Consider the following 12262-nt stretch of genomic DNA (forward strand, 5'->3'; position numbering starts at 1 on the left):
TTTTATAACTGATGAACCCACCTTGACACATCATTATCACCCAAAGTCCGCAGTTTACATTAGGGTCCACTTTTGGTGATGTACATTCTGTGGGTGTGAACAAGTGTATAATGACATGTATACCATTATATTATCAGACAGAAGAGTTTCACTGCCCTAAAAATCCTTTTTACTTTACCTACACATCCCTCACTCCCACATCCCTGACAACCACTGATTTTTTTCTACTATTTCCAGAGATTTGCCTTTTCCAGAAGGTTATATAGTTGGAGTAATACAGTATGCAGCCATTTCTAGTTATTTGTTGATATATTTCTTTCCAGTCTTTTGCCTTATATACTCTTTGCCATGTTTTTAAAACCATGTATATAGAGTTTTGTACCCTGCCTCTTGCACTAAGCATTAGTCATAAACATTATGCTATGTTTTTTGTTAGGAAGCTTTATTTTTAATGATAGCATAAAACTAAATTATGTGAAGATGCTATAGGGTTTTACCACTCTCTTATTCTTTGAGATGTTTATAATTTTATATTTAAATAGTAATCAAATGACATCTGAATCTTCCATTAAACTTGTCAGCCTAGGAATTAGTATTCCAATCTTACAAAAGGGAAAATTCAAGGCATGAATCTAGGAAATGATAGATAGACCCAAGTATAGAACTTAATACTTAGAAATGTTGGTCTTTTTTATTTTCTTTGTTCCCGTGCTTCACAACCAAGATATGGGGATCTCATGCCTTTCCCAGGAGTTTTGACTAGATTTGCCTGGGTCAATCCTAAGCATGTATTTTAGCCTCTCTTGACCTTCTCTTAGAAATGGTGTTTCTAACATGCAGGCAAGTTTGAGAGCCATCACGCTGTAGCATTCTCCCTGACAGTTGGGCAAGTTCTAAGTTCCCTCACATCTCTAGCCTCAGTTTCTCCATCTGTGAAATGAATGAATTTAAATTATTCCAGCTCCCAACATTTTGTGAACTTTGACTCTCAATATAATTTTCACTAAAGGGAGCCCTAAATGTGTGCCTGACTTTTATGCAGAAATTGTTATGAACTCTTTTGTTCAAAACTTCTTTGGATCATTATAAAAACAGAAAAAGGGGGAAAGGTATACATTTGGAACAGTCAAGGACATTATCATTGCCCTGGGTTTACTCTTTCCCTTCTCTGGAATATTTTTTCTTGTGAAAATGTCACAAAAGGCAGAGCTGTACTGTGGTTGAGAGAACATGAACTTGGAAGTCAGAATGCTATAGTTCATATCTGGGCTCCAGGCCTTGAGTAGCTTGGGATTCATGTCTCCCATTTGTAAAATAAAAAAATTAAGATGATAATACTACTGACCTTAAATGGTTATCCCACAATTGCCTATTAGGAATCTCCAAAAGGCATCAGAAAGAGCTGGGCACATGATGGCACTGATAGACATCATTTGTGGTCTCATTTCCTTGGAGCATCACAGGTGACTGTGCATCTTCCTGGCTTTTCTGATGTATCATTGGCCTGGCGAGATAAGCCTGACCCACTCAGGGTCTGTGTTTCCAGGGCTTCTTGCCAGGGCTGATGTTGATTGCACCACTACACTGGGGCGAGAGGCCCAGGGTGGGGAGGCCAAGGGACCATGTTAGTATCATGCTCTAGTTACCAGCAAGTGCCTATTTACCTTTACTTAAAATCCTGGTACCCTTCCATCTGAGTATGACCAGAACTCTTTGTTAGTAACCAGAAAACTGAGGAAGGTTTTTAATGATCAACACAGGAAATCCACTGTAATTTGAAATTTTTACCAATAGCCCTTGGTACTAGACATTTCAAGATTCATGATGCTTTAACTGTTTTCCCTAAACCATGGTGAGCATGGGACCAGTTAAATGGCACTTTGATAAAATGGGAACATGAAGGGGCAGCACCTGTGGTGGGTTCAAACCCAGCCCCCACCAAAAACTGCAAAAAAAAAAAAGGGAAAATGAAGAACCATATTTTTGTCATGAATCCATTTCCAGGTCAAAGAATGAGATCCTTGATGGCTCACCAGGCTTTTCAAATTACATGGCGACTGCATTCCAAGACATGCTATGTCTGCTCTTCCAACCGCCATATTTCCATGATTCTAAGACATACTTTTAATATATATATAATTTTAAAGCATTAAATCAGATGCATCTTCTAATTCATGATAGTTTACAGTTCCTTTAACCCAGCAGTCTCCCCCAAGTAGGAGAGTTGGGCACAGAGATATCTGTTTTACTGAGTTAAGCACACAGTTGCTACTCTTTGTGTTAAATTTAATTACAGTTCAAAACACCTTCAGAAAATTAAACTTGTGTTTAATATCCAAAGGAAGGGTTCTTGCCTAAACACAGAAATGAAACAGAATGTTACATACCACATAAATACTTCTAATAAGTATAAAATTAAAATTCTAATCGATAAGAGAATATTGAGTCACTGTTTAATAAGAAACTTTTTTTTTCTTTCTGTTACTTAAAATAATGGTGCATCTTAAATCCTATGTCTTGGATTCAATGAAATATAGAAAAATGAGTGTATACTCTTCTGCTCTAGGTTAATTCTAAGAAGAAAAATTTCTAGCTTATGTTATTGATTTCTAATTTATTCTTTTTCTAATCTTTTTTCCCCCCTTTCACAAATGGATACCAATCACATTTACCATTGGACTACAATATCTCTCCTTGAAAAACAATGCTGTTGACTGAAATCACTGTGGGTGGACCAAATTTCCTCCTTGTTGACTGCTCCTGAATGATCTCTTCCAACCCCCCCAATCTGCCTCTCTGGCCAATCACAACCTTCTCCCATGTGTGCACGTCATGCCGCTCTCGTCTTCAACTCCCCCTCTCTCTTGCTGACTTCCCGGAAAAGCAACGGAAGAGTCCTGGGCCGAAGGAGGCTTCTGTATGCTTGTGAAAAAGAACAATCTGTGCCAACGGAAGGTTCTTCAACAACTTTGCTGCAAAACATGTACATTCCAAGGCTGAGCAGCCATCTTAGATTTCTTTGTTCCTGTAGACTTATAGATTATTCCATATTATTAAAAAGAAAAAAAACAAACAAAAAAAAAAAAAAAAGCAAGCCACCTCTCTCTTTCTTGCTTTCTTTTTCCCTCTTTCTTTCTCTCTCAAGTTTGTGCAGGGAGATGGAGAACTGTTTTGTCAGAACTTAAATGGAAAAAAAATAATAAACCTACAACAAGCCTACCTTTTATAACTGGGTGTTTAGTGCTAAACAGCCAGAACCACAGAGACAGTATTGTATGACCAAAGCATTTGATGCCAAAATTTGACGTTAAAGTAATGATTTGATTTCCTGCCCTGGTTTTGAAGGTCCACTTTTTTTTTTCCTTTTGCATTCTACTTGCTTATTTCCCCTTTGAGACGCCTAAAAATACCTTCCCAAAACATCACAAGAGCATACATAGATCAAAATGAAACAGAAAGCTCTTACATCAGTCATTTTTCATGCTGGAGTCCATCATGGGGGGAAATGACAAGAAAGTGGACCTCAGGGCATTAGGAACATCCTGCAGAGTCATGTTCAGTGTCATTTGTTTTAGTATTCCACAGTGAGACATTGATACTCTCCACATAGAATTTACTAAATGCGTTAAGCACTGGGTTTTGCATTTTACTCACTTGATAAGTCTGCTCCACTGGTTTCATCAGATAGACTTGCTGCTACTGGCTTTTTCATTGTAGATTGGGTTATTTTACATGCAGTTCATCAAATGGGATTGCTCTGTATAGTCAAATTGATGATGGACACATGGGCAGAATGCCGAGATTCATGAAAGAGCTGAGACTGATCCAGCTTCCCTAAAATCCAGAATGTTAAATTTGTAGACCCTGCACAATCTCTTGGTGCTATCTAGCCATTATCCCCATAGCATTTTTTTTTTTAAAAGAACATCAGAAATTCCATTGTTCATGGTGGGAAACATTTTGGGTATGATACAGAAAATTTCTTCCTGGAGTCAACAGTTTCTAAGAGGTCCTGTATTTTTTAAGAAATGGAATTTATTTAAATAATATTTAAGCTCGTGCCCATGTTGGCCAGGCAACTTTTTTCAATGGTGCTTTATTAGAAGTATTTTCATCTTGTCATTTTAAGAAAATGAAACTGGACATTAAATATGGGTGGCATGATTGTACCCTCCTGATTCTCTTATTTTCCCACTCCTCTGTCCCTCTATAACTGTGCCATGCTGTTACACACCTGTCCACCTGAATGTCCTTGAAATCATCTATTTTTGTTTGTTTGTTTTAGAAATATTTTCACTGGTTTTCTATGACTCCCTAAGCATTTCATTGAAACTAGGAGACTGAATTATGAGAAAACTGTTTTGGATCAGTAGTCAGAAATGATGTAACCTTATAGATCTTTTTACAGTTTCTCTGTCCAGGGGAGGATAGACAGTTAGTAGATGTCTTCATTTTTCATATCAAAGCTCCATTGGTGACCTTATTTGCTTTGGGAGTGACCGGTCATCTTATAGGCTTTATGCTTCTGAGCGCCACACTTCCAAGATGCCACTGGCTTCATAGCTCAGAAGAGGAATGGTATCCATACAGACTATCCTGGGAAGGACAAGGGAAGTGGATACGAAGGTCCCCATCCAAGCAGTAGTAAAAAGCCTGCCTTGAAAATACCCCCAGACATCAAAGGTAACTTACAATCCAAGGCGAATAGTAATTAAATAGTCCAATGACCCTTTTAATAACATTGCAGTGATACTGAGTCACACAATGTTTCGTACCTAAGGAAGCAACTGATTTTGCTAAATAATTTTTCTTTTTATAACACTGTGGGCCCTTCTGACATAAAGAATGAAAGTTAAGCCTGGGTCTGGTGTACAGTTTTATATTTAAAGACAGAGTCTTTAAATGGACAAATGTAAGCACACAAGCCTAAAGCAAAGTCAAGCACAAGGTCACTATAATAGGAAAGATAAAAATAATGCCAGTATTCGTAGACAAGTAACCACCAACATGACAGCAAATTCATCGGGGTCTACTAGTTTGCGTTCCTTTTCCCACTACCCTGCAGGTGCACATCGTGGAAATACTGGTTTAACTACTAGTGTGTTACTGCCTCATTTATCTATATAACATTATTAACTAGAACATAATGCTTTCAAAGTTTAAGTTAATGTTATATATTATGTATAAATATATATATTCATAATGAGATATATGTAATAGATAGTACAAAATTTGGAGACTTAACAAATGCTCTAATCTTCTAGAGACAAAAGTCCTATCTTCTGTTTTCTTTTGTCTTTTTATTTCAAATTAGTGACCCATTGTTAAATCCAAATCCACTTTTACTGAAAAATACTGTACATGTGTAAAATGTTCAGTTGTTTTTTTGTAAAATATAGTAGAATGGTTGTAATTGATACTGGCCAAAATCAATGTTATTCCATATTTTATTTTTTCTATTAAATTAACCTAAGTTCCTGTTTATTTGATCTGTTCATACCCATGTACAAACATCTCTGAAAGGGTGAGGTCATGAGAAACTTCTCTGTTTCCACATAGAGGCTGAATATGAAGGAAGGGTAGATATGAATGGAGCATTTAAACAAAGTTGGAAAAGAAAGGGTGAACAGAGGTGGGAATTGAAAAGAAGGAAGAAAGAAACAACAGTGTAAGGAAGGAAAGGTTAGATTTGGGCATGAATGTAGGTTCAATCTCACTGTAGGAAAGCCGTCTGTGAAAAAAATCTATACAAGGTTGGTGTGGTTGTTAGCAGAGTGTATAGATGCTGGTCCACAGTGCAGGGTCCTCTGGGCCTGTTTTGTGGAGTTCTGCACACCTACCTGTGTGTGTGCATAGGTATGGGAGCCATGGGCTGGGGGCAAGAAGGTGGCCAGTGGGAAAACCATTAAAGGAGAAGATGACTTTGTTTAATGTCCTGACATCTCACATTAAGTCGAAGGATGCCTAAAAGCTGATTTTATTTCAAGTAAACCTCCAATGCATACCACAGGGTGAGACCAGTTAGCTAAAAACACTGGCAAAGTATAGATTTTCTTGATTGAGATGCAGTCTCTAGAAGTTTAATATCCTGCCTTTTGGGGAAAGAAATGAGAAATCAGCCAAAGCAGCAAACAAGTTGAGTTCCAACTAGTTTTAAAGACCTGGGGATACAAAAAAGTATTAAAGGGAGAGCCTCTACTGTCATGAAGTTGCATTGTGGGGATGAAGGAAAATTTGTTTTATTGACCATTTACTATGTGGTACCCATGTGAGAATGTAGACTATGTGTATGTACATGCCGACGTAAATATATCCTCTGCTGATTCTCAGAAGAGCCACGTAGACTTGAAATAAATTGATTGGGATTATATACCCAGACTCATAATAATAAAATTTAACAGTAGAAACAGTAAGCAGTGAATCCTAAATCTCAAATGAGCGGGACAAATGAGTTGTTAATTTTAGAACAGGCAGAGCTTCCTTTTAATTGAACCAGTTGGGGCACGTTTCCTAGAGCGAATAAAACTAGAACTGGTCCTTGAAGCGTGACCAAGGCGTACCTAGGCAGGTAGGAAAAGAGCAGAAGGAACATACCAGTGAACATGCTGCGTAGGAGAAGTTCAGGGAAGCAAGATGTTTTAGTGGTTTTGATCTGAATTAGTTCATTGCTACATAGGACAGTGATTCAGCATTTGATGGATCTACCGTTTTACACTTCGTATAAGAAAGACGTGCACACACATCCATGGAAGACCTTGCTATTTATCTGTATCTATCTATCTGCAGAAAAGAATTTTCTTTTTCCCTGAGTAGAGTGCTGTGGCATCTTCATGGCTCACAGCAACCTCAAACTCTTCAGTTCAAGCAATTCTCATGCCTCAGCCTCCCAAGTAGCCTGCCACAAGGCCTGGCTGTTTTTTTGTTTTTTTCTATTTTTAGTAGAGATGGGGTTCTCCTTCTTGCTCAAGCTGGTCTCAAACTCTTTAGGTCAAGTATTCCACCTGCTTTGGCTTCTCAGAGTGCTGGGATAACAGGTGTGAGCCATCACATTCACTTTTGACCCCAGTAATCAGAGGCTTCTTATCACACTACTAATCTTTTTTGTCAGATTCATTATTTCCCATTCAACAATCTACTCTTCACTTTAAGGAACATACAAACCAGTACTTGGTAGAGAAAGAGAAGTGATTATTTTAATAACTACTAAAATAAAGTGGCTAAGCCCAAGGAACCAATACTTTGGGCACATCTGAGTGTGAAAATACACAGCATTGTGTCCCCTCACATATAAAGAATGTCATGCAGCTAAATAGACATGCATTCTTTTTTTTTTTTTTAAAGATAGAGTCACACTCTCCTGCCCAAGCTGGAGTGCACTGGCATCAGTCTAGCTGACAGTAACCTCAAACTCCTGGGCTCAAGTGATTGTCTTGTGTTAGCCTCCTGAGTAGCTGGGACTACAGGTGCTACCACAACACGTGGCTTAGACATGTATTCTTTTTTTTTTTTGCTGCAATTTTATTATTATCTTTTTTTTATTGTTGGGGATTCATTGAGGGTACAATAAGCCAGGTTAGACATGTATTCTTAACAGCGTCCATATTATCATTCAGCCTTGCCCAAGGAGAGCGATGGCAGACAACAGCATGGTGAATGGAAAGAGCACATTAGAGGCAAGTTTAAACCATGCCCCAGCCAATTTGGCATCCTTCCTTCCATCCTTCAGCACAAAATAGTAGATGGGGAGCAAACACCACAGCTACAGCTCAACTTCACCCACCCCAAGTGGGGCCCTTGGCCCTAAACTCACTATGTGTATAGGACAGAAAGCATAGACTTGCTTCTCTTCTCTGGTCAAAATCCATTTCCAAATGTTATTTTTCTTGCAAACCCATAAAAGCTGGAATTCTCAGAATATTTCAGAGCCTTGGCATAGCCAAGGTGGACATAATTTTACTGTGGCTTATTGGAGCTACTTGGCACCTAGAAATCAGGCTGTGATTCATATAATCATGTCACCTCTTCATCTCAAGAGGTGAAGACCAGGCCCAGATTTAGTTTTTGAACAAGAAGAATGCAATTATGTAGTGTCACTAAGTCTCAGCAAGCCAGAATATGATTTACAACAACCAGCACATCATTCTCAAGCTCCACCTCTAAGGGACTTGGAAGAATAGTTTGTGTTATTACTGAAGGATTTTCTTATAAGTTCTCCTCTATAATCAGCCATCATTTGGATGTAATTGTGGTTTTTCTCACAGCCAGGTGTCAGACATCAGAAGATACTTTGCATCCCACTTCCTTGAGAAGTCCAGAAATATTCCCTAAGGCCTGAGTTATAAGAACTTTAGATATATATTTTTTTAATTTTAGAAATGAATACATTATTTTAAGAATACTGTGTTTTAAGGTTCACTGAGTTTTACTAAAGTGGCCTTATTTAATTTGGCCCATGCAAAAATCACATCTATAGAGATTAACTTTCTGATGCAAAATTCAGAGGGGTGTGGCTGAGACAAACCCACAGCTTCAAGCTTCTGCACTGCACTGCCTCCTCTGTAAGAGTGCCAGAGAAGAGGCCACATCACTCATGCTATGAGGCAGGGGTAAGAGCCTTTTCCCAAGTGAAGATAGAAAATACACTGTGTCCCTGGGCATGGCTTTTTATCATGAGCTCAAATGAATCACATTCATGAGTATACATTAAGTCCTTGCCATATACCAAGTTCTGGGGTTTTTCTTGCCCTCTTCATCTTCAAGTCTATAGTCTAATGTGAAAAATGGACATAAAAACACATGGTTATCATAAGAAGCTATATAAGTGCCTTAAAAGAGGTATAAAATATTGTTGGGAGTCCAGGGCAGCAAGCTTTGCCAAGTAAGCTGAGATCCTTTGCCCTTATCCTTTGCTTAGTCACTATGAGCTCTCCAAGGGCATCCTGAAATAGCGTAAAACATTAGAAATAGAGTTGGTTCTAAAAGGTACAAATAAAACTGCAAAGCTCAAAATCAAATCATATGTTAATTACCTGCAAAACACAATGTTTCAAGCTAGTCAATTGCAACTCACTTGTACACAGTTCTGTCTTTGACTTAACAGCAGGGACATGTCAGGATGTACTGCTAGGCAATTCTACCATTGTGAGGACATCAGAGAGTGCATTTCCCAAACCCAGGTGGTGTAGCCCACCACACACCCTCACCTACATGGGATAGCCTCCCGGGCCACAAAGCTATACAACATGTTACCATCCTGGATTCTACTGGCAATTGTGACACAAGGGTAAATGTGCACGTAAACAGAAAAAACAAGGTAGAGAGCAATGGTATTATGATCTTATGGGATTGCCATTGTTTATGCAGTTCATAATTGTCCAAAATGTTATGCAGCACATGACTGTAATTAAATTTAATGTAGGACGAAGGTGAATTTTAATGTTCAATATGATGTGGGACCTGCAGAGGTTGGAGAATCTAGGATTTGTGGGGATCTTAATACAGCTCTGCAAAGAAGGGAGACATTCACTATTTGCTCCAAGCAAGGAGTGGTCAGGAGGTCACTAGGGTCAGGGGTGGAGCCCCATATGGAGGCAACAATGTTTGATATCTTCCTAGGTCCTGTCTTCTGCTCTTTGCCTTCCACTTTCTCTCCAGGGAGATCTAATTCAATCCTATGGTTTTAAATGCCATCTATATGCTGATATCTTTTAAGATGTATATATTCCTGGTCTCTTCCCTCAAGATTCACACCTGCAGATTCAATTAACTACATGACATTTCCCTTGAGACATCTCGTAGGCCTCTTAAAATGCACATGCCCAAAATAGACTTCAGACACCAGAGCCCTGGCCATCTTTATTACCACATCTCTCCTATCACAGTAAATGGCCTTATAGTTGCTCCACTCCTTTGCTCAAAGTTCCCCTTTTCTCCTCCCCCAAATCCAATCTAAGCAATTTATCGGCAAACTCCCATCAACTTTGTTCACAAAATATATCTCTAAAGATCTACTTGTGCCCACTCCATAATTGTAAACCTGTGTACACCAAAACGACAGTCTCACCATCCTGGACCATTGCATGAGCCTCCAGGCTGACACCTGCATTCTCGTTCATGTCTCCACTTTTCTCTTTTTTCTCTCCCTATCCCAGTTTATTCTCTACACAGCATAGTATCATTACAGCTATGAAATTATATTCTATCTATTTACTCACAAAAAATGTCCTGATGGTAGCTCACATCTGTAATCCCAGCTACAGGAGGGTGAGAAGGGACAATTGCTTACAGGAGGGATGTCAGGGAAAGTTGCTTGAGGCCAGGAGTTCAAGACCAGCCTGGGCTATATAGCGAGACCCATCTCTAAATAATAATGATAATAATAATAAATCTGAACTCCTTACCTGAGATCTTTCTTTATTCACCTCAAGCTACCTTTTCCCATCCCTCCCATCTTCTAGTCATACCAAATTTCTTTTTGTCCTTTAGACAAAATCAGCTTGTTTATGCCTCAAGAGACCGGCCGTTCATATGGCTGGCTTCTTCTCCTCCCACAGGTCTTAGCTCAAAAATAACGTTTCCTCCAGAGCAGCTCTGTCTGCCACCCACCCCACACCTGCCCACCTTTTTGTGTCTTTCCGTAGCACTTGCCACAACGTGAGATTCTGTGTGTGGCTCAGTGACTCGCATATTGTCAGCCAGTTCCCTGAGAGCTGGGGCTTTTCTATCTTGTTCACAGCTGTGTCTTATATGTCCCGCTCAGGATCTTGCTTAATACATATTTGTGGATGAATGAATAAAAAGACATCAGAGGGTGGCGCCTGTGGCTCAAAGGAGTAGGGTGCTGGCCCCATATGCCAGAGGTGGTGGGTTCAAACCCAGCCCTGGCCAAAAACCTCAAAAAAAAAAGACAACAGAGAAAAGGGATATTTCACCTGAGTCTTAAAGGTTAAGCAAAAAAGTATAAATCAAATAAGGCTAGGATATCTAAGAATGAGTCTTGAGAAAGAGAGAGAACCTGTAGAAAGGCACAAAGCCAGGTGAAAGTTTTGTGGACAGAGGAGGCAAGAGCCCGAGGCAGGGAGTAGGCAGCTGAGCCAAGGAGGTGGAGACCCATGGGCCCAACTTGCAAAGAACTCTTTACTGGACTGTTTTCCTTCCTCCACCTTCTTGTCATCAGAGTCATCAACCTCTTTCAGAGAGGCTAATTGACTTGCCCGAGGAGGTCAACTCTTGGCCTGCTGCCAACATATTTAGGAAGGATTCATTCAGACAGAATGCTGAGGAGGTTGCCTGTGCTTCAGTCCAGGGGATTGATGACTACACTAAGCTGGCAAAATAAAAAGACAGGGTGCTAAACTGAGCTCTGCTATCAGATGAGCTCACAGCTTCTGTTCACTGGGATGGCCATGGTCAGAGCATTTCGCAGTCTGTTTTTTAAGACTGAATCTGGGTCCACAGGCCTTCTTTCTTTTCCTTCGAAGAGAATGCTCCCTTGACCTCTAAACTGTCATCACAGGGGAAGAGTAAAAGGCAAGAAAGTGAAATGCTAGTACCTCCCTTCCCTAACAATGATAACAATAATAATAACTCCCATATGTGGAGCATAACTTCCTATATCCTAAGCTCAGTGCTTTCTGTTGGCTAATTCATTCAATACTTCTAATAGCCTGGTTTTATCCCCTTTCTACAAAGAGAAAGCAGTTGAACTAAATGTGCATGGTACTCTGGTGGATAGGAATTGTGGGATTGATTTATTCTGACAGCAGTGCATCAAGAAGGGGAAATATAAGAGGGAAAGCTATAACTATCCTGTCAAAACTAGCATCAGGTTGTGACCATGGAGTATATAATCAGGTTTATATGTTGTTCTCAGGTCCCAGGTGCATGTTTTCTGTTATCAATAGAGCAACATCCACCCAGGATCCACCCACACACTGTGGCCACATAATTCTTTGTGTGAACAAGTTAGGAGTCAGCCAGGTGCAGTGGCTCACACCCGCTGGTCCTAGCACTTCAAGAGGTTGAAGCAGGAGGAAGGATTGAGGCCAGGAGTTCAAGGTCTCTTCATCTGTATCCTTTGTAATAAGCTGATAAAGAAAAGTAACCCTAGGGACCAGAGCAACATGGTGGACCAGAAGGATCATTCACCTGAGCTCTCCTAGGATGACTGGGGAAAAAGGGAGAACCCAGCCATATCTGGTGCAGGGATCTTACCCAGAGTCATAGTTCAGGGAGCACAGCAAGGAAATGGTGAGCTAGATAT

At 39.8% G+C, this 12262-nt stretch overlaps 1 protein-coding gene across 4 annotated transcripts in view; it reads left to right on the forward strand.

Moving 5' to 3' along the window:
* The window catches only part of PCSK5 (proprotein convertase subtilisin/kexin type 5), a 466549-nt gene that overhangs the window by 297689 nt on the left and 156598 nt on the right, over positions 1-12262 (forward strand). Inside the window, exon 21 of one of the 4 annotated variants that reach the window (XM_053575553.1) lies at positions 2885-5482. The exons of the other annotated variants lie outside the window; for them this stretch is intronic. Within the exon in view, the coding sequence (XP_053431528.1) occupies positions 2885-3000 (116 nt within the window). The 3' untranslated portion in view covers positions 3001-5482. Of the gene's footprint in view, positions 1-2884; positions 5483-12262 lie in introns of those variants that run through there. 4 annotated transcript variants of the gene reach the window in all.

Source organism: Nycticebus coucang, chromosome 2 (genome assembly GCF_027406575.1).
Source record: "Nycticebus coucang isolate mNycCou1 chromosome 2, mNycCou1.pri, whole genome shotgun sequence".
Classification (NCBI taxonomy): domain Eukaryota; kingdom Metazoa; phylum Chordata; class Mammalia; order Primates; family Lorisidae; genus Nycticebus; species Nycticebus coucang.